Here is a 21910-nt window from a genome sequence, read left to right as displayed (position 1 = left end):
TACACCACTCTGTCTCTGCCTCTACACCACTCTGCCTCTGCCTCTACACCACTCTGCCTCTGCCTCTACACCACTCTGTCTCTGCCTCCACACCACTCTGCCTCCACACCACTCTGCCTCTGCCTCTACACCATTCTGCCTTTGCTTCTACACCACTCTGCCTCTGCCTCTACACCACTCTGCCTCTTCCTCTGCCTCTACATCACTCTGCCTCTTCCTCTGCCTCTACACCACTCTGCCTCTTCCTCTGCCTCTACACCACTCTGCCTCTTCCTCTGCCTCTACACCACTCTGCCTCTGCCTCCACACCACTCTGCCTCTGCCTCTACACCACTCTGTCTCTGCCTCTACACCACTCTGCCTCTGCCTCTGCCTCCACACCACTCTTCCTCTGCCTCTACACCACTCTGCCTCTTCCTCTGCCTCTTCCTCTGCCTCTACACCACTCTGCCTCTTCCTCTGCCTCTACACCACTCTGCCTCTTCCTCTGCCTCTACACCACTCTGCCTCTTCCTCTGCCTCTACACCACTCTGCCTCTACCCCACTCTGCCTCTGCCTCTACACCACTCTGCCTCTTCCTCTGCCTCTACACCACTCTGCCTCTTCCTCTGCCTCTACACCACTCTGCCTCTTCCTCTGCCTCTACACCACTCTGCCTCTGCCTCTACACCACTCTGCCTCTGTCTCTGCCTCTACACCACTCTGCCTCTTCCTCTGCCTCTACACCACTCTGCCTCTTCCTCTGCCTCTTCCTCTGCCTCCACACCACTCTGCCTCTATACCACTCTGCCTCTGCCTCTACACCACTCTGCCTCTACACCATTCTGCCTCTGCCTCTACACCACTCTGCCTCTACACCACTCTGCCTCTTCCTCTGCCTCTACACCACTCTTCCTCTGCCTCTACACCACTCTGCTCTGACACCACGACTAGTGATTATGACTGTTTACCAAATGGCACCCGTCCCAAATGACACCATATTCCCTATATAGTGCACTACTTTAGACCAGGGCCCTATGGGCTAAATAGGGAACAGGGTGCCATTTGGGATACATACAGACAGGGACTCAGTCTCTCACAGAAGAGGTAGGCCAGTTGAGAACAAGTTTTCATTGACAACGGTGACCTGGCCAAGATAAAGCAAAGCAGTGTGACACAAACAACAACAACAGAGTTACACATGGAATAAACAAACATACAGTCAATAACACAACAGAAAATCTATGTACAGTCTGTGTAAATGAAGTAAGATTAGGGAGGTAAGGCAATAAATAGGCCATAGTGGCAAATTAGTTACAATTTAGCAATTAAACACTGGAGTGATAGATGTGCAGAAGATGATGTTCAAGTAGAGATACTGGGGTGCAAAGAAGCAAAAAATAAATTACAATATGGGGATGGGCTATGTACAGATGGACTATTTACAGATGGGCTATTTACAGATGGGCTATGTACAGATGGGCTATTTACAGATGGGCTATTTACAGATGGGCTATTTACAGATGGGCTATTTACAGATGGGCTATGTACAGATGGGCTATTTACAGATGGGCTATTTACAGATGGGCTATTTACAGATGGGCTATTTACAGATGGGATATGTACAGATGGGCTATTTACAGATGGTCTATTTACAGATGGGCTATGTACAGATGGGCTATTTACAGATGGGCTATGTACAGATGGGCTATTTACAGATGGGCTATTTACAGATGGGCTATTTACAGATGGGCTATTTACAGATGGGCTATTTACAGATGGGATATGTACAGATGGACTATTTACAGATGGGCTATGTACAGATGGACTATTTACAGATGGGATATGTACAGATGGACTATTTACAGATGGGCTATTTACAGATGGGCTATTTACAGATGGGCTATTTACAGATGGGCTATTTACAGATGGGATATTTACAGATGGGCTATTTACAGATGGGCTATGTACAGATGGACTATTTACAGATGGGCTATTTACAGATGGGCTATTTACAGATGGGCTATTTACAGATGGGCTATGTACAGATGGGCTATTTACAGATGGGCTATTTACAGATGGGATATGTACAGATGGGCTATTTACAGATGGGCTGTGTACAGATGGGCTATTTACAGATGGGCTATATACAGATGGGCTATTTACAGATGGGCTATTTACAGATGGGCTATGTACAGATGGGCTATTTACAGATGGGCTAGTTACAGATGGGCTATTTACAGATGGACTATTTACAGATGGGGTATGTACCAATGGGCTATTTACATATGGGATATGTACCAATGGGCTATTTACACATGGGGTATATACAGATGGGCTATGTACAGATGGGCTATGTACAGATGGGCTATTTACAGATGGGCTATTTACAGATGGGTTATTTACAGATGGGCTATTTACAGATGGGCTATGTACAGATGGGCTATTTACAGATGGGCTATTTACAGATGGGTTATGTACAGATGGGCTATTTACAGATGGGCTATTTACAGATGGGCTATGTACAGATGGGCTATTTACAGATGGGAATTTACAGATGGGCTATGTACAGATGGGATAGTTACAGATGGGCTATTTACAGATGGGCTATGTACAGATGGGCTATTTACAGATGGGCTGTGTACAGGTGCAGTGATCTGTGACCTGCTTTTACAGCTGGTGCTTAAAGTTAGAGAGGGAGATATAAGACTCCAGTTTCAGTGATTTTTGCAATTCGTTCCAGTCATTGGAAGCAGAGAACTGGAAGGAAAGGCGGCCAAAGGAGGAGTTGGCTTTGGGATGACCAGTGAGATATACCTCCTGGAGCGCGTGCTATGGGTGTTGCTATGGTGACCAGTGAGCTGAGTTAAGGCGGAGCTTTACCTAGCAGATACTTATAGATGACCTGGAGCCAGTGGTTTTGGCGATGAATATGAAGCGAGGGCCAGCCAACGAGAGCATACAGGTCGCAGTGGTGGGTAGTATATGGGGCTTTGGTGATAAAACGGATGGCACTGTGATAGACTGCATCCATTTTGCTGAGTAGAGTTGGAGACTATTTTGTAAATGACACTGCAGAAGTCAAGGATTGGTAGATGAATCCGTTTTACGAGGGTATGTTTGGCAGCATGAGTGAAGGATGCTTTGTTGCGAAATAGGAAGCCGATTCTAAATTTTATTTTGGATTGGAGATGCTTAATGTGAGTCTGGAAGGAGAGTTTACAGTCTAACCAGACACCTAGGTATTTGTAGTTGTCCACGTATTCTAAGTCAGAGCCGTCCAGAGTAGTGATGTTGGACAGGCGGGCAGGTGCAGGCAGCGATCGGTTGAAGAGCATTCATTTAGTTTTACTTGTATTGAAGAGCAGTTGGAGGCCACAGAAGGAGTGTTGAATGACACGAATCAGGGCATGAATCAGGTATCTGATCTGATATGAATCAGGTATCTGATCTGATATGAATCGGGTATCTGATCTGATATGAATCAGGTATCTGATCTGATATGAATCAGGTATCTGATCTGATATGAATCAGGTATCTGATCTGATATGAATCAGGTATCTGATCTGATATGAATCAGGTATCTGATCTGATATGAATCAGGTATCTGATCTGATATGGATCTGATATGAATCAGGTATCTGATCTGATATGAATCAGGTATCTGATCTGATATGTATCTGATATGAATCAGGTATCTGATCTGATATGAATCAGGTATCTGATCTGATATGTATCTGATATGAATCAGGTATCTGATCTGATATGAATCAGGTATCTGATCTGATAGGTATCTGATATGAATCAGGTATCTGATCTGATATGAATCAGGTATCTGATCTGATATGGATCTGATATGAATCAGGTATCTGATCTGATAGGTATCTGATATGAATCAGGTATCTGATCTGATAGGTATCTGATATGAATCAGGTATCTGATCTGATATGAATCAGGTATCTGATCTGATAGGTATCTGATATGAATCAGGTATCTGATATGAATCAGGTATCTGATCTGATCGGTATCTGATATGAATCAGATATGAATCAGGGATATTGGTGTACTGCACAGACTACAGGGAGGAGAAACAGAGATGTGTGGCTACAGACTGATGACACAAAGGTATATTTTACCACTCTCCTCAAACCAATCTATTCACAGAAAAACAACCAAACAGCCAACCACCCGCTCACCAGCTTAACAATTATACCTAATCACAAAACAAATTGATGGAAAAACAGGCAAAAGAGAGCAGCCAATCTAAATATTAACTAATTATGTAATTATGTATCTTGGCACAAAAATGTAAATGAGCCAAAGCATGCCAAACCGTGCTAAGCCAATCAGAGACAAGCAGAGGTGGACCCACAGAACAGGAAGTAGCCTAGCTGAATGATATATATAGCGGTTGAGCGGGCGGTGTTACCTGGGCAGCTGGAGCTACAGGACAGGAAGTAGCCTAGCTAAGTGCCTGGGAGCGGTTGAGCGGGCGGTGTTACCTGGGCAGGTGGAGCTACAGGACAGGAAGTAGCCTAGCTAAGTGCCTGGGAGCGGTTGAGCGGGCGGTGTTACCTGGGCAGGTGGAGCTACAGGACAGGAAGTAGCCTAGCCAAGTGCCTGGGAGCGGTTGAGCGGGCGGTGTTACCTGGGCAGGTGGAGCTACAGGACAGGAAGTAGCCTAGCTAAGTGCCTGGGAGCGGTTGAGCGGGTGGTGTTACCTGGGCAGGTGGCGGTGCAGGCGCTTTTCTGGACATTCTGTCCGTCGCAGGCCAAGCCCCCGTTCAGCGGCGTGGGATTGGTGCAGCTGCGGCTCCTCCTCTGCCAGCCCCTCCCACAAACTGCGCTGCACGCCGACCACGTTGTCCAGGTAGACCAACCTCCGTTCACTGTCAACCGTGATGAAGTGATGGAGGGAAGCCAAGGAGTAAGATAGGGGAGGGAGGGATGGAGGGAGAGGAGGAGGGAAGACAAGGAGTAAGATAGGGGAGGGAGGGATGGAGGGAGAGGAGGAGGGAAGACAAGGAGTAAGATAGGACGAGGGAGGGATGGAGGGAGGTGGAGGGTGGGACAGAGGGAGGGAGAGAAGGTACAGGGATGGAGGGATGGAGGGAGAGGAGGAGGGAAGCCAAGGAGTAAGATAGGGGAGGGAGGGATAGAGGGAGAGGAGGAGTAAGATAGGGGAGGGAGGGATGGAGGGAGAGGAGGAGGGAAGGAGAGGAGGAGGGAAGGAGAGGAGGAGGGAAACCAAGGAGTAAGATAGAGGAGGGAGGGATGGAGGGAGAGGAAGAGGGAAGCCAAGGAGTAAGATAGGGGAGGGAGGGATGGAGCGAGGGAGGGAGGAGAGGTGGTGGAATGGGTGTGTAGGAGGGAGGGACGGAGGAGAGGTGGTGGAAGGGGAGGGTGGGATAGAGGGTACAGGGAAGGAGGGATGGAGGAAGGTAGGGAGCAGAGGAGGGAGTAAGGGGAACAGGGAAGGAGGGATGGAGGAAGGTAGGGAGCAGAGGAGGGAGTAAGGGGAACAGGGAAGGAGGGATGGAGGAAGGTAGGGAGCAGAGGAGGGAGTAAGGGGAACAGGGAAGGAGGGATGGAGGAAGGTAGGGAGCAGAGGAGGGAGTAAGGGGAACAGGGAAGGAGGGATGGAGGAAGGTAGGGAGCAGAGGAGGGAGTAAGGGGAACAGGGAAGGAGGGATGGAGGAAGGTAGGGAGCAGAGGAGGGAGTGAGGGGAACAGGGAAGGAGGGATGGAGGAAGGTAGGGAGCAGAGGAGGGAGTAAGGGGAACAGGGAAGGAGGGATGGAGGAAGGTAGGGAGCAGAGGAGGGAGTAAGGGGAACAGGGAAGGAGGGATGGAGGAAGGTAGGGAGCAGAGGAGGGAGTGAGGGGAACAGGGAAGGAGGGATGGAGGAAGGTAGGGAGCAGAGGAGGGAGTGAGGGGAACAGGGAAGGAGGGATGGAGGAAGGTAGGGAGCAGAGGAGGGAGTGAGGGGAACAGGGAAGGAGGGATGGAGGAAGGTAGGGAGCAGAGGAGGGAGTGAGGGGAACAGGGAAGGAGAGATGGAGGAAGGTAGGGAGCAGAGGAGGGAGTGAGGGGAACAGGGAAGGAGGGATGGAGGAAGGTAGGGAGCAGAGGAGGGAGTAAGGGGAACAGGGAAGGAGAGATGGAGGAAGGTAGGGAGCAGAGGAGGGAGTGAGGGGAACAGGGAAGGAGGGATGGAGGAAGGTAGGGAGCAGAGGAGGGAGTGAGGGGAACAGGGAAAGTGGAAGAGAGGAGTGGAGGGAGGAAGCGACAAATCAGCCAGGGTTACCCGACATGGTCCTGTCTGACTACATGTATCATGGACTGATAGATATTAGTGGGGTCCTGTCTGACTACATGTATCATGGACTGATAGATATTAGTGGGGTCCTGTCTGACTACATGTATCATGGACAGATAGATATTAGTGGGGTCCTGTCTGACTACATGTATCATGGACTGATAGATATTAGTGGGGTCCTGTCTGACTACATGTATCATGGACAGATAGATATTAGTGGGGTCCTGTCTGACTACATGTATCATGGACTGATAGATATTATTGGGGTCCTGTCTGTATCATGGACTGATAGATATTAGTGGGGTCCTGTCTGTATCATGGACAGATAGATATTAGTGGGGTCCTGTCTGACTACATGTATCATGGACAGATAGATATTAGTGGGGTCCTGTCTGACTACATGTATCATGGACTGATAGATATTAGTGGGGTCCTGTCTGACTACATGTATCATGGACTGATAGATATTAGTGGGGTCCTGTCTGTATCATGGACAGATAGATATTAGTGGGGTCCTGTCTGACTACATGTATCATGGACAGATAGATATTAGTGGGGTCCTGTCTGACTACATGTATCATGGACTGATAGATATTAGTGGGGTCCTGTCTGACTACATGTATCATGGACAGATAGATATTAGTGGGGTCCTGTCTGACTACATGTATCATGGACTGATAGATATTAGTGGGGTCCTGTCTGTATCATGGACTGATAGATATTAGTGGGGTCCTGTCTGTATCATGGACTGATAGATATTAGTGGGGTCCTGTCTGACTACATGTATCATGGACAGATAGATATTAGTGGGGTCCTGTCTGTATCATGGACTGATAGATATTAGTGGGGTCCTGTCTGACTACATGTATCATGGACTGATAGATATTAGTGGGGTCCTGTCTGTATCATGGACAGATAGATATTAGTGGGGTCCTGTCTGTATCATGGACAGATAGATATTAGTGGGGTCCTGTCTGACTACATGTATCATGGACTGATAGATATTAGTGGGGTCCTGTCTGTATCATGGACATATAGATATTAGTGGGGTCCTGTCTGACTACATGTATCATGGACAGATAGATATTCGTGGGGTCCTGTCTGACTACATGTATCATGGACTGATAGATATTAGTGGGGTCCTGTCTGTATCATGGACTGATAGATATTAGTGGGGTCCTGTCTGTATCATGGACAGATAGATATTAGTGGGGTCCTGTCTGACTACATGTATCATGGACTGATAGATATTAGTGGGGTCCTGTCTGACTACATATATCATGGACAGATAGATATTAGTGGGGTCCTGTCTGACTACATGTATCATGGACTGATAGATATTAGTGGGGTCCTGTCTGTATCATGGACAGATAGATATTAGTGGGGTCCTGTCTGACTACATGTATCATGGACTGATAGATATTAGTGTTGTCCTGTCTGACTACATGTATCATGGACTGATAGATATTAGTGGGGTCCTGTCTGACTACATGTATCATGGACTGATAGATATTAGTGGGGTCCTGTCTGTATCATGGACTGATAGATATTAGTGGGGTCCTGTCTGACTACATGTATCATGGACTGATAGATATTAGTGGGGTCCTGTCTGACTACATGTATCATGGACTGATAGATATTAGTGGGGTCCTGTCTGACTACATGTATCATGGACTGATAGATATTAGTGGGGTCCTGTCTGACTACATGTATCATGGACAGATAGATATTAGTGGGGTCCTGTCTGTATCATGGACTGATAGATATTAGTGGGGTCCTGTCTGACTACATGTATCATGGACTGATAGATATTAGTGCTGTCCTGTCTGACTACATGTATCATGGACTGATAGATATTAGTGGGGTCCTGTCTGACTACATGTATCATGGACAGATAGATATTAGTGGGGTCCTGTCTGTATCATGGACTGATAGATATTATTGGGGTCCTGTCTGACTACATGTATCATGGACTGATAGATATTAGTGGGGTCCTGTCTGACTACATGTATCATGGACAGATAGATATTAGTGGGGTCCTGTCTGACTACATGTATCATGGACTGATAGATATTAGTGGGGTCCTGTCTGACTACATGTATCATGGACTGATAGATATTAGTGGGGTCCTGTCTGACTACATGTATCATGGACTGATAGATATTAGTGGGGTCCTGTCTGACTACATGTATCATGGACAGATAGATATTAGTGGGGTCCTGTCTGACTACATGTATCATGGACTGATAGATATTAGTGGGGTCCTGTCTGACTACATGTATCATGGACAGATAGATATTAGTGGGGTCCTGTCTGACTACATGTATCATGGACTGATAGATATTATTGGGGTCCTGTCTGTATCATGGACTGATAGATATTAGTGGGGTCCTGTCTGTATCATGGACAGATAGATATTAGTGGGGTCCTGTCTGACTACATGTATCATGGACAGATAGATATTAGTGGGGTCCTGTCTGACTACATGTATCATGGACTGATAGATATTAGTGGGGTCCTGTCTGTATCATGGACTGATAGATATTAGTGGGGTCCTGTCTGACTACATGTATCATGGACTGATAGATATTAGTGGGGTCCTGTCTGACTACATGTATCATGGACTGATAGATATTAGTGGGGTCCTGTCTGACTACATGTATCATGGACTGATAGATATTAGTGGGGTCCTGTCTGTATCATGGACAGATAGATATTAGTGGGGTCCTGTCTGACTACATGTATCATGGACAGATAGATATTAGTGGGGTCCTGTCTGACTACATGTATCATGGACTGATAGATATTAGTGGGGTCCTGTCTGTATCATGGACAGATAGATATTAGTGGGGTCCTGTCTGACTACATGTATCATGGACAGATAGATATTCGTGGGGTCCTGTCTGACTACATGTATCATGGACTGATAGATATTAGTGGGGTCCTGTCTGTATCATGGACAGATAGATATTAGTGGGGTCCTGTCTGACTACATGTATCATGGACTGATAGATATTAGTGGGGTCCTGTCTGACTACATATATCATGGACAGATAGATATTAGTGGGGTCCTGTCTGACTACATGTATCATGGACTGATAGATATTAGTGGGGTCCTGTCTGTATCATGGACAGATAGATATTAGTGGGGTCCTGTCTGACTACATGTATCATGGACAGATAGATATTCGTGGGGTCCTGTCTGACTACATGTATCATGGACTGATAGATATTAGTGGGGTCCTGTCTGTATCATGGACAGATAGATATTAGTGGGGTCCTGTCTGACTACATGTATCATGGACTGATAGATATTAGTGGGGTCCTGTCTGACTACATGTATCATGGACTGATAGATATTAGTGTTGTCCTGTCTGACTACATGTATCATGGACTGATAGATATTAGTGGGGTCCTGTCTGACTACATGTATCATGGACTGATAGATATTAGTGGGGTCCTGTCTGTATCATGGACTGATAGATATTAGTGGGGTCCTGTCTGACTACATGTATCATGGACTGATAGATATTAGTGGGGTCCTGTCTGACTACATGTATCATGGACTGATAGATATTAGTGGGGTCCTGTCTGACTACATGTATCATGGACTGATAGATATTAGTGGGGTCCTGTCTGACTACATGTATCATGGACAGATAGATATTAGTGGGGTCCTGTCTGTATCATGGACTGATAGATATTAGTGGGGTCCTGTCTGACTACATGTATCATGGACTGATAGATATTAGTGCTGTCCTGTCTGACTACATGTATCATGGACTGATAGATATTAGTGGGGTCCTGTCTGACTACATGTATCATGGACAGATAGATATTAGTGGGGTCCTGTCTGTATCATGGACTGATAGATATTAGTGGGGTCCTGTCTGACTACATGTATCATGGACTGATAGATATTAGTGGGGTCCTGTCTGACTACATGTATCATGGACAGATAGATATTAGTGGGGTCCTGTCTGACTACATGTATCATGGACTGATAGATATTAGTGGGGTCCTGTCTGACTACATGTATCATGGACTGATAGATATTAGTGGGGTCCTGTCTGACTACATGTATCATGGACTGATAGATATTAGTGGGGTCCTGTCTGACTACATGTATCATGGACTGATAGATATTAGTGGGGTCCTGTCTGACTACATGTATCATGGACTGATAGATATTAGTGGGGTCCTGTCTGACTACATGTATCATGGACTGATAGATATTAGTGGGGTCCTGTCTGACTACATATATTATGGACTGATAGATATTAGTGGGGTCCTGTCTGACTACATGTATCATGGACTGATAGATATTAGTGGGGTCCTGTCTGACTACATGTATCATGGACAGATAGATATTAGTGGGGTCCTGTCTGACTACATGTATCATGGACTGATAGATATTAGTGGGGTCCTGTCTGACTACATGTATCATGGACTGATAGATATTAGTGGGGTCCTGTCTGACTACATGTATCATGGACTGATAGATATTAGTGGGGTCCTGTCTGTATCATGGACTGATAGATATTAGTGGGGTCCTGTCTGTATCATGGACTGATAGATATTAGTGGGGTCCTGTCTGACTACATGTATCATGGACAGATAGATATTAGTGCTGTCCTGTCTGACTACATGTATCATGGACTGATAGATATTAGTGGGGTCCTGTCTGACTACATGTATCATGGACTGATAGATATTAGTGGGGTCCTGTCTGACTACATGTATCATGGACAGATAGATATTAGTGCTGTCCTGTCTGACTACATGTATCATGGACTGATAGATATTAGTGGGGTCCTGTCTGTATCATGGACTGATAGATATTAGTGGGGTCCTGTCTGACTACATGTATCATGGACAGATAGATATTAGTGGGGTCCTGTCTGACTACATGTATCATGGACAGATAGATATTAGTGGGGTCCTGTCTGACTACATGTATCATGGACTGATAGATATTAGTGGGGTCCTGTCTGTATCATGGACTGATAGATATTAGTGGGGTCCTGTCTGACTACATGTATCATGGACTGATAGATATTAGTGGGGTCCTGTCTGTATCATGGACAGATAGATATTAGTGGGGTCCTGTCTGACTACATGTATCATGGACTGATAGATATTAGTGGGGTCCTGTCTGACTACATGTATCATGGACTGATAGATATTAGTGGGGTCCTGTCTGTATCATGGACAGATAGATATTAGTGGGGTCCTGTCTGACTACATGTATCATGGACTGATAGATATTAGTGGGGTCCTGTCTGACTACATATATCATGGACTGATAGATATTAGTGGGGTCCTGTCTGACTACATGTATCATGGACTGATAGATATTAGTGGGGTCCTGTCTGTATCATGGACAGATAGATATTAATGGGGTCCTGTCTGACTACATGTATCATGGACTGATAGATATTAGTGGGGTCCTGTCTGTATCATGGACTGATAGATATTAGTGGGGTCCTGTCTGACTACATGTATCATGGACTGATAGATCTAGTATGAGTTGTATGTCTGCTGCCATGTGACTACTGTACTGTGGGTGTGATGCTGTCTGCTGACATGTGACTACAGGACTGTAGTTGTGATGCTGTCTGCTGCCATGTGACTACTGTACTGTGGGTGTGATGCTGTCTGCTGACATGTGACTACAGGACTGTAGTTGTGATGCTGTCTGCTGCAATCTTACTACTGTACTGTAGGTGTGATGCTGTCTGCTGCCATCGTACTACTGTACTGTAGGTGTGATGCTGTCTGCTGCCATGTGACTACTGTACTGTGGGTGTGATGCTGTCTGCTGCCATGTGACTACTGTACTGTAGGTGTGATGCTGTCTGCTGCCATGTGACTACTGTACTGTGGGTGTGATGCTGTCTGCTGCCATCGTACTACTGTACTGTAGGTGTGATGCTGTCTGCTGCCATGTGACTACTGTACTGTAGGTGTGATGCTGTCTGCTGCCATCGTACTACTGTACTGTGGGTGTGATGCTGTCTGCTGCCATGTGACTACAGAACTGTAGGTGTGATGCTGTCTGCTGCCATGTGACTACAGTACTGTGGGTGTGATGCTGTCTGCTGCCATGTGACTACTGTACTGTGGGTGTGATGCTGTCTGCAGCAATCTTACTACTGTACTGTAGGTGTGATGCTGTCTGCTGCCATCGTACTACTGTACTGTAGGTGTGATGCTGTCTGCTGCCATGTGACCACAGGATGTAGGTGTGATGCTGTCTGCTGCCCTGCCATGTATTCTCAATGACAAGGTAACCATGGTAACCGATCCTATTTGGAACACTACTTCATAGCCCTATAGGCCCTGGTCAAAAGTAGTGCACTACTTCATAGCCCTATAGGCCCTGGTCAAAAGTAGTGCACTACTTCATAGCCCTATAGGCCCTGGTCAAAGAAAGTAGTGCACTACAAAGGCAATAGTTTGCCAGTTGGGATGGAGCCAATGTACATCCTGACTAGAGTCAATGACAGGTGCACCAGCGGGCAGGCTACCCTTTTCCTTGAGCTGCGACCAAAGTGACCACCGTGGGGGACAGGAAAGAACGTGACACTTCCCTAATGTTGATGGGAATAAGAAAGAACGTGACACCCTGCTGCTCTTGACCTTGGTTCCATGTTCAAGAAAAAACTGCAGAAAGACATAAACACACCTGCTCCTGTGCTGTGGTATGTACACTAGCTGTGAATATGTAACTATGGTAACTGTCATTCTCTTTCTCAAACTAGATACTGACCGTGTCCAAATATCCATACTAGCGTACTAAACACTTAAACTGCATACTGTGTCAAATCAAAGGACTTTATTTATCACATGAGCCCGAATACAACAAGTGTAGACCTTAGGGTGAAATGTTTACTTACAAGCCCTTAAGAAAATATTTATCAAATAAACTAAAGTAACAAAAAAATTCAAATTAAAAGCAACACAATAACATAACAATAACAGGGCTTTATACAGGGGGTACCTGTACCGAGTCAGTGTGGAGGCTTTATACAGGGGTTACCTGTACCGAGTCAGTGTGGAGGCTTTATACAGGGGTTACCTGTACTGAGTCAGTGTGGAGGCTTTATACAGGGGTACCTGTACCGAGTCAGTGTGGAGGCTTTATACAGGGGTTACCGGTACAGAGTCAGTGTGGAGGCTTTATACAGGGGGTACTGGTACCGAGTCAATGTGGAGACTATATACAGGGGGTACCGGTACAGAGTCAATGTGGAGGCTATATACAGGGGTACCGGTACAGAGTCAATGTGGAGGCTATATACAGGGGGTACCGGTACAGAGTCAGTGTGGAGGCTTTATACAGGGGTTACCTGTACCGAGTCAGTGTGGAGGCTTTATACAGGGGTTACCTGTACCGAGTCAGTGTGGAGGCTTTATACAGGGGTTACCTGTACCGAGTCAGTGTGGAGGCTTTATACAGGGGTTACCTGTACCGAGTCAGTGTGGAGGCTTTATACAGGGGTTACCTGTACCGAGTCAGTGTGGAGGCTTTATACAGGGGTTACCTGTACCGAGTCAGTGTGGAGGCTTTATACAGGGGTTACCTGTACCGAGTCAGTGTGGAGGCTTTATACAGGGGTTACCGGTACCGAGTCAGTGTGGAGGCTATATACAGGGGTTACCGGTACCGAGTCAGTGTGGAGGCTTTATACAGGGGTTACCGGTACCGAGTCAGTGTGGAGGCTATATACAGGGGTTACCGGTACCGAGTCAGTGTGGAGGCTTTATACAGGGGTTACCGGTACCGAGTCAGTGTGGAGGCTATATACAGGGGTTACCGGTACCGAGTCAGTGTGTGTGGGGGGGTACTTGTTAGGTGAGGTAATTTGTAGGTAGGGGTGAAGTGACAATGCATAGATAATAAACAGCGAGTAGTAGCATTACACAAACAAATGTGTGTGTGTGATGTGGGGGGTCAGTGTAAATAGTTTGGTGGCCATTTGATTAACTGTTCAGCAGTCTTATGGCTTGGGGGGTGGAAGCTGTTCGGGAGCCTTTTGGTCCCAGACATGGCCCTCTGGTACCGATTGGTGTACGGTAGCAGAGAGAACAGTCTATGACTAGGGTGGTTGGAGTCTTATGGCTTGGGGGGTAGAAGCTGTTTAGAAGCCTCTTGGTCCTAGACTTGGCACTCCGGTACAGCTTGCCGTGCGCTAACAGATAGAACAGTCTATGACTAGGGTGGCTGGTGTCTATGACAATTTTATGGGCTTTCCTCTGACACTGCCTATTATATAGGATGTGGATTGCAGGAAGCTTAGTCCCAGTGATGTACTGGGCCGTACGCACTACCCTCTGTGGCGCCTTATGGTCAGATGCCGAACAGTTACCATACCAGGTGGTGATGCAATGTCGTGCCCTCTTCACGACTGTCTTGGTGTGTTTGGACCATGATAGTTTGTTAGTGATGTGGACACCAAGGAACTTGAAACACTCTACATGCTCCACTACAGCCCTGTCAATGAGGCCAGCCTTTTTCTGTAATCAACGATCAGCTCCTTTGTCTTGCTCACATTGAGAGAGAGGTTGTTGTCCTGGCACCTCACTGCCAGTTCTCTGACCACTTTATAGTATCTTATTGTTGTTGGTGATCAGGCCTACCGCTGTTGTGTCGTCAGCAGATTTAATAATGGTGTTGGAGTCGTTTTCGGCCACGCAGTCGTGAGTGAACAGGGAGTACAGGAGGGGACAAAGTACACACCCCTGAGGGACACCAGTGTTGAGGACCAGCTTGGCAGATGTGTTGTTGCCTACCCTTACCACCTGGGGGCGGCCTGTCAGGAACTCCAGGATTTAGTTGCAGAGGTTTGGTTCCAGGGTCCTTAGTTTAGTGATGACCTTTGTGGGCACTATGGTGTTGAACGCTAAGATGTAGTCAATGAACAGCATTCTCACATAGGTGTTCATTTTGTCTAGGTGGGAAAGGGCAGTGTGGAAAGCGATGGAGATTGTCTCATCTGTGGATCTGTTGGGGCGGTATGTGATTTGGAGTAGGTCTAGGGTTTCCAGGATGATGGTGTTGATGTGAGCCATGACCAGCCTTTCAAAGCACTTCATGGCTACAGATGTGAGTGCTACGGGGTGGTAGTCATTTAGGCAGGTTACCTGCTTTCTTGGGCACAGGGACTATGGTGGTCTGCTTGAAACATGTAGGTATTACAGACTCGGTCAGGGAGAGGTTGAAAATGTCAGTGAAGACACTTGCCAGTTGGTCTGTGCATGCTTTGCATACACACTCTGGTAATCCGCCTGGCCCCGTGGCTTTGTGAAGGTTGCTTGCCTCAAAGCTAGCATTAAAGGCATTTAGCTCGTCTGGTAGGGTCGCGTCACTGGGCAGCTCGCGTCTGGGTTTCCCTTTCTAGTCCGTAATAGTTTTCAAGCCCATCTGACGAGTGTCAGAGGCGGTGTAGTAGGATTCAATCTTAATCCTGTATTGATGCTTTGCTTGTTTGGTGGTTCGTCTGAGGGCATAGTGGGCCTTATTATAAGCATCCGGGTTAGAGTCCCGCTCCTTGAAAGCGGCAGCTCTAACCTTTCGCTCGATGTGGATATCGCCTGTAATCCATGGCTTCTGGTTGGGATATGTACGTACGGTCACTGTGGGGATGACGCACTTATTGATGAAGGCGATGACTGAGTTGGTATACTCCTCAATGGCATTGGATGAATCCCTCAACATATTCCAGTTTGCGCTAGCATAACAGTTATGTAGCTTGACATCCGAGTCATCTGACCACTTCCGTATTGAGTGAGTCACTGGTACTTCCTGCTTTATACACTATGCCCTCAGACGAACCATTAAACTGAGCAGTGAGACTAGTGTTAAGATTAAAGCCACACATAAGGACTGAGCAGTGAGACTAGTGTTAAGATTAAAGTACTTTTGGTCCATTTGTCTTGGCATAACAGGCACTGACTCCACGTGGTTGATGGATGTGAAGTGGTCTAAATGTAGGCTACATCACTATGTAATTTACCATCACTTTTCACACTTGAAAGACATTAAATACAGGGCTGTTATTCTTCTGATCTGACTGAGACTGACACCATCTCTGCTATTGTAAGAAACAAAAAAAAATATTCCTGGTCTGAATTAATCTAGTCTAATTTCAAACTATACATTGTGTGTGTGTTTATGTGACGGCTAGTATCAACTAGTGTCCCGTAGTGCGTGCCTGTGTGTCAAATCAAGCCAAATTAAATCAAATTATATCTGTCAAACGCTTCATAAACAACAGCAGTGAAATGCTGACTGACGGTCCTTCCCAACAATGCAGAGAGATAATAGAGAAATAACAGAAAACTAAAACACATGATGATAAGTGATAATAAATAAACAATGACTAACCTGACTATATACACAGAGTACCAGTACTGAGTCAATGAGTAACCTGACTATATACACAGAGTACCAGTACTGAGTCAATGAGTAACCTGACTATATACACAGAGTACCAGTACTGAGTCAATGAGTAACCTGACTATATACACAGAGTACCAGTACTGAGTCAATGAGTAACCTGACTATATACACAGAGTACCAGTACTGAGTCAATGAGTAACCTGACTATATACACAGAGTACCAGTACTGAGTCAATGAGTAACCTGACTATATACACAGAGTACCAGTACTGAGTCAATGAGTAACCTGACTATATACACATAGAGTACCAGTACTGAGTCAATGAGTAACCTGACTATATACACAGAGTACCAGTACTGAGTCAATGACTAACCTGACTATATACACAGAGTACCAGTACTGAGTCAATGAGTAACCTGACTATATACACAGAGTACCAGTACTGAGTCAATGAGTAACCTGACTATATACACAGAGTACCAGTACTGAGTCAATGAGTAACCTGACTATATACACAGAGTACCAGTACTGAGTCAATGAGTAACCTGACTATATACACAGAGTACCAGTACTGAGTCAATGAGTAACCTGACTATATACACAGAGTACCAGTACTGAGTCAATGAGTAACCTGACTATATACACAGAGTACCAGTACTGAGTCAATGAGTAACCTGACTATATACACAGAGTACCAGTACTGAGTCAATGAGTAACCTGACTATATACACAGAGTACCAGTACTGAGTCAATGAGTAACCTGACTATATACACAGAGTACCAGTACTGAGTCAATGAGTAACCTGACTATATACACAGAGTACCAGTACTGAGTCAATGAGTAACCTGACTATATACACAGAGTACCAGTACTGAGTCAATGAGTAACCTGACTATATACACAGAGTACCAGTACTGAGTCAATGAGTAACCTGACTATATACACAGAGTACCAGTACTGAGTCAATGAGTAACCTGACTATATACACAGAGTACCAGTACTGAGTCAATGTGTAACCTGACTATATACACAGAGTACCAGTACTGAGTCAATGAGTAACCTGACTATATAGACAGAGTACCAGTACTGAGTCATTGAGTAACCTGACTATATACACAGAGTACCAGTACTGAGTCAATGCGTAACCTGACTATATACACAGAGTACCGATCATTGTGTAACATGGCTATATACAGGGAGTACCAGGTAATAACATGGTTATATACAGGGTACCAGTACTGAGTGATTGTGTATGAGGTCATTGTAGGGTCAATGCAGATAGTCAATAACTACATCACCAGCCTAACTAACTATTTAGCAGTCTTATAGCTTGGGGGTAGAAGCTGTTCAGGGTCCTGTTGGTTCCAGACCGTTTTCCGTGCGGCATCAGAGAGAACAGTCTACGACTCGGGTGAATTTGATGATGTTTAGGGCCTTTCTCTGACACCGCCTGATATAGAGGTGCTGGATGGCGACGGTGACGTATCGGGCTGTACCATCCTCCGTAGCGTCTCGCGGTCCGTTGCCAAAACAGTGGCCATACCAAGCCATGATGCTCTCGACTTTTTTGAGGATCTGAGGGGTCCCATGCCAAATATTTTCAGCCTCCTGAGGGGGATGAGTTGTTGTTGCGTTGGTGTGTGTGTGTGTGTGGACAATGACAGATCCTTGACGATGTGGACACTGGGTACCATGAAACTCTCGACCCTCTCCACTACAGCCCCATCGATGTGTATTGGGGGGCGTGCTCGGCCCTCCGTTTCCTGTAGTCCACGATCAGCAACATTTGTCTCGCTGACGTTGAGGGAGAGGTTGTTGTCTTGGCAACACACTGTGTGTGTGTTCGTCTCTCGTCGTCGGACTTCCATACATAATGGCTAGAATTGGATCATGGCAGTTGATTGGATGGAACCCAGTCTTCAGAATTCTAATCAACATTCTATATTTACTCTCCTGCTCCCAAATGGCGCCCTACTCTTTATATAGTACACTACGTTTGACCAGAGCCCTATAAGCCCTGGTCAAAAGTAGTGTACACTGGGGACGTGTCTTCCTTCTCCTTTCTTCTTAAATTAACTGATTTGTTGACTCAGAAGCCTCTGGACTAGTACTCCCTCTGAAATTGGCTTCTCTGCTCTCTCTATCTCCCCCACTGCAACCTCTCGCTCTCTCGTCTCTCTCTCTCGTCTCTCGTCTCTCGTCTCTCGTTCTCTCTCTCTCTCTCTCTCTCTCTCTCTCTCTCTCTCTCTCTCTCTCTCTCTCTCTCTCTCTCTCTCTCTCTCTCTCTCTCCCTCTTCTCTCTCTCTCTCTCTCTCTCTCTCTCTCTCTCTCTCTCCCTCTCCCTCTTCCATCTCTCTCTCTCTATCTCTCCTCTCCCTCTTCTCTCTCTCTCTCTCTCTCTCTCTCTCTCTCTCTCTCTCTCTCTCTCTCTCTCTCTCTCTCTCTCTCTCTCTCTCCCCTCTCCTTTCCATTATCTCTCTCCTCTCCCCTCTCCTCTCTCTCTCTCTCCCTCTCCCTTTCCATCTCTCTCTCTCTCTATCTCTCTCCTCTCCCTCTTCTCTCTCTCTCTCTCTTCTCTCTCTCTCTCTCTCTCTCTCTCTCTCTCTCCTCTCCCTATTCTCTCTCCCTCTCTCTCTCTCCCTATCCCTTTCCATCTCTCTCTCTCTCCATCTCCTCTCTCTCTCTCTCTCTCTCTCTCTCTCTCTCTCTCTCTCTCTCTCTCTCTCTCTCTCTCTCTCTCTCTCTCTCTCTCTCTCTCTCTCTCTCTCTCTCTCTCTCTCTCTCTCTCTCTCTCTCTCTCCTCTCCCTCTTCTCTCCCTCTCTCTTTCGCTGCTCGCCCCTCTTCTCTCCCCCTCTCTCTCTCTCTCGCTGCTCGCCCCTCTTCTGCTCCCACCCGGGCCTCCGTGGCTGTCCGTGGCTGAATCATTTCCTTGTCCTCTCTCTGCAATTGATTGCCCACCACGGCGTGATAAATTGCCAAGACACTCTGCCACTGATTACCTCTAAGCACAGAGTGGCTCCACCACGTCAGACTGCCTGCCCCCTCGTTATCACGTATCCAACCCGGCTCCCCTCCTACCCTCTCACCGTACCACCATCCCTCCCTATCGCCTTCCCTACTGCCCACCACCCTGCCAAAGCAAACACAGAGGCTGTCTACCAAATGCTGTACTATTCCATTATATAGTGGCCGTAAGGGTCTCAGGTCAAAAGTTGTGCACTATGTAAGGAATAGGGTGCCATTTGGGAGCATCCCAGACTATTATCACTCAGTCTGAGCCATGGCCTCTGAGAACTCAAACTAAGTAAATGGACGTGTAGACTATTTTAGCGGTTGTGGTAATGACAGTGATTAACGTGACAATCGACAAGCCTTGTATGATTTGAATAAAGATTCAAATTGCACAAACGAGCAACCTGCAATTCATGCTCCATTTCTCTGGGTCGCAGGAGTCTAAGGCTTCTTTTATTTACGTTATAAAATAGCAAGCAATAGAAAGTAAATGGGTCCCGGGCGCTCTATTCAATTTAACGTCAGTAATCAGGTTTAAAATTTTAATAAAAAGGGAAAATCAAAGGCTAATCCTTCTAATCATCTCTCAACAACATAATTCTAGGAGTCAGCTGTTTTTCCCACACTGAGAGGCTGAGAGGACAACAGAGAGGAAAACATTCATGGTAGAAATTAAACTAGGCTGAACACAAACTATTAATGGTAGGAATTAAACTAGGCTGAACACAAACTATTAATGGTAGAAATTAAACTAGGCTGAACACAAACTATTAATGGTAGAAATTATAGACTAGTTGTTACTATATCAGCTGTCTGTGTCTGTATAGACTAGTTGTTACTATATCAGCTGTCTGTGTCTGTATAGACCAGTTGTTACTATATCAGCTGTCTGTGTCTGTATAGACCAGTTGTTACTATATCAGCTGTGTGTGTCTGTGTAGACTAGTTGTTACTATATCAGCTGTCTGTGTCTGTATAGACCAGTTGTTACTATATCAGCTGTGTGTGTCTGTATAGACCAGTTGTTACTATATCAGCTGTCTGTGTCTGTATAGACCAGTTGTTACTATATCAGCTGTCTGTGTCTGTATAGACTAGTTGTTACTATATCAGCTGTGTGTGTCTGTATAGACCAGTTGTTACTATATCAGCTGTGTAGACCAGTTGTTACTATATCAGCTGTCTGTGTCTGTATAGACCAGTTGTTACTATATCAGCTGTCTGTGTCTGTATAGACCAGTTGTTACTATATCAGCTGTCTGTGTCTGTATAGACTAGTTGTTACTATATCAGCTGTCTGTGTCTGTATAGACTAGTTGTTACTATATCAGCTGTCTGTGTCTGTATAGACTAGTTGTTACTATATCAGCTGTGTGTGTCTGTATAGACCAGTTGTTACTATATCAGCTGTGTGTGTCTGTGTATACTAGTTGTTACTATAAAGATACTGGAAGATTTGAGGTGGTCTCTGTACCTGTTTGGCTTTCTGCTGGCAGAGGGAACTATCTACCATCATATAAAACACAGACTGAGTCAGTTTATGGGGGTTTCGAGATGTGGCAACATGCCATCAAAATAGGGCTGTGTGTGTGTGTGTGTGTGTGTGTGTGTGTGTGTGTGTGTGTGTGTGTGTGTGTGTGTGTGTGTGTGTGTGTGTGTGTGTGTGTGTGTGTGTGTGTGTGTGTGTGTGTGTGTGTGTGTGTGTGTGTGTGTGTGTGTGTGTGTGTGTGTCTGTGCATGTGTGTGTGTGTGTGTCTGTGCGTGCGTGTGTGTGTCTGTGCGTGTGTGTGTGTGTGTCTGTGCGTGCGTGTGTGTGTGTGTGTCTGTGTGCCTGTGCGTGCGTGTGTGTGTGTGTCTGTGTGTGTGTGTGTGTGTGTGTCTGTGCGTGTGTGTGTCTGTCTGTGTGTGTCTGTGTGTGTGTGCGTGTGTGTGTGTCTGTGCGTGTGTGTGTCTGTCTGTGTGTGTGTGTGTCTGTGTGTGTGTGCACTACGTATGCGTAGGCACGTGTGTGTGATTGAAAAGTTCATACAGGCCACTCAGTCACAACATAATCAAAACTCTGAGCAGAACTCTTGTTTCTTTGGATCTGCTCTGAAGCTCCCAATCGTAGGTCACCAAACCTCTGGACAAAGCATTAACCCCTGTCTACCCTAGTGTGCGTGCGTGCGTGCGTGCGTGCGTGCGTGTGTGCG

General features: G+C 46.0%; 1 protein-coding gene across 1 annotated transcript in view; it reads right to left on the bottom strand.

Annotated features, from left to right (window-relative positions):
• LOC127913710 (netrin receptor UNC5A-like) overlaps window positions 1–21910 on the bottom strand; it is a 435702-nt gene that overhangs the window by 238400 nt on the left and 175392 nt on the right. The window contains exon 6 of the mRNA XM_052486952.1: window positions 4702–4869. Coding sequence (XP_052342912.1) covers window positions 4702–4869 — 168 coding nt within the window. The remainder of the gene's footprint in view (window positions 1–4701; window positions 4870–21910) is intronic.

Source organism: Oncorhynchus keta, chromosome 30 (assembly GCF_023373465.1).
Source record: "Oncorhynchus keta strain PuntledgeMale-10-30-2019 chromosome 30, Oket_V2, whole genome shotgun sequence".
NCBI classification, from domain to species: Eukaryota; Metazoa; Chordata; class Actinopteri; order Salmoniformes; family Salmonidae; genus Oncorhynchus; species Oncorhynchus keta.
The sequence above is the reverse complement of the archived record's forward strand: the minus strand, read 5'-3'. Positions and strand labels throughout refer to the sequence as shown.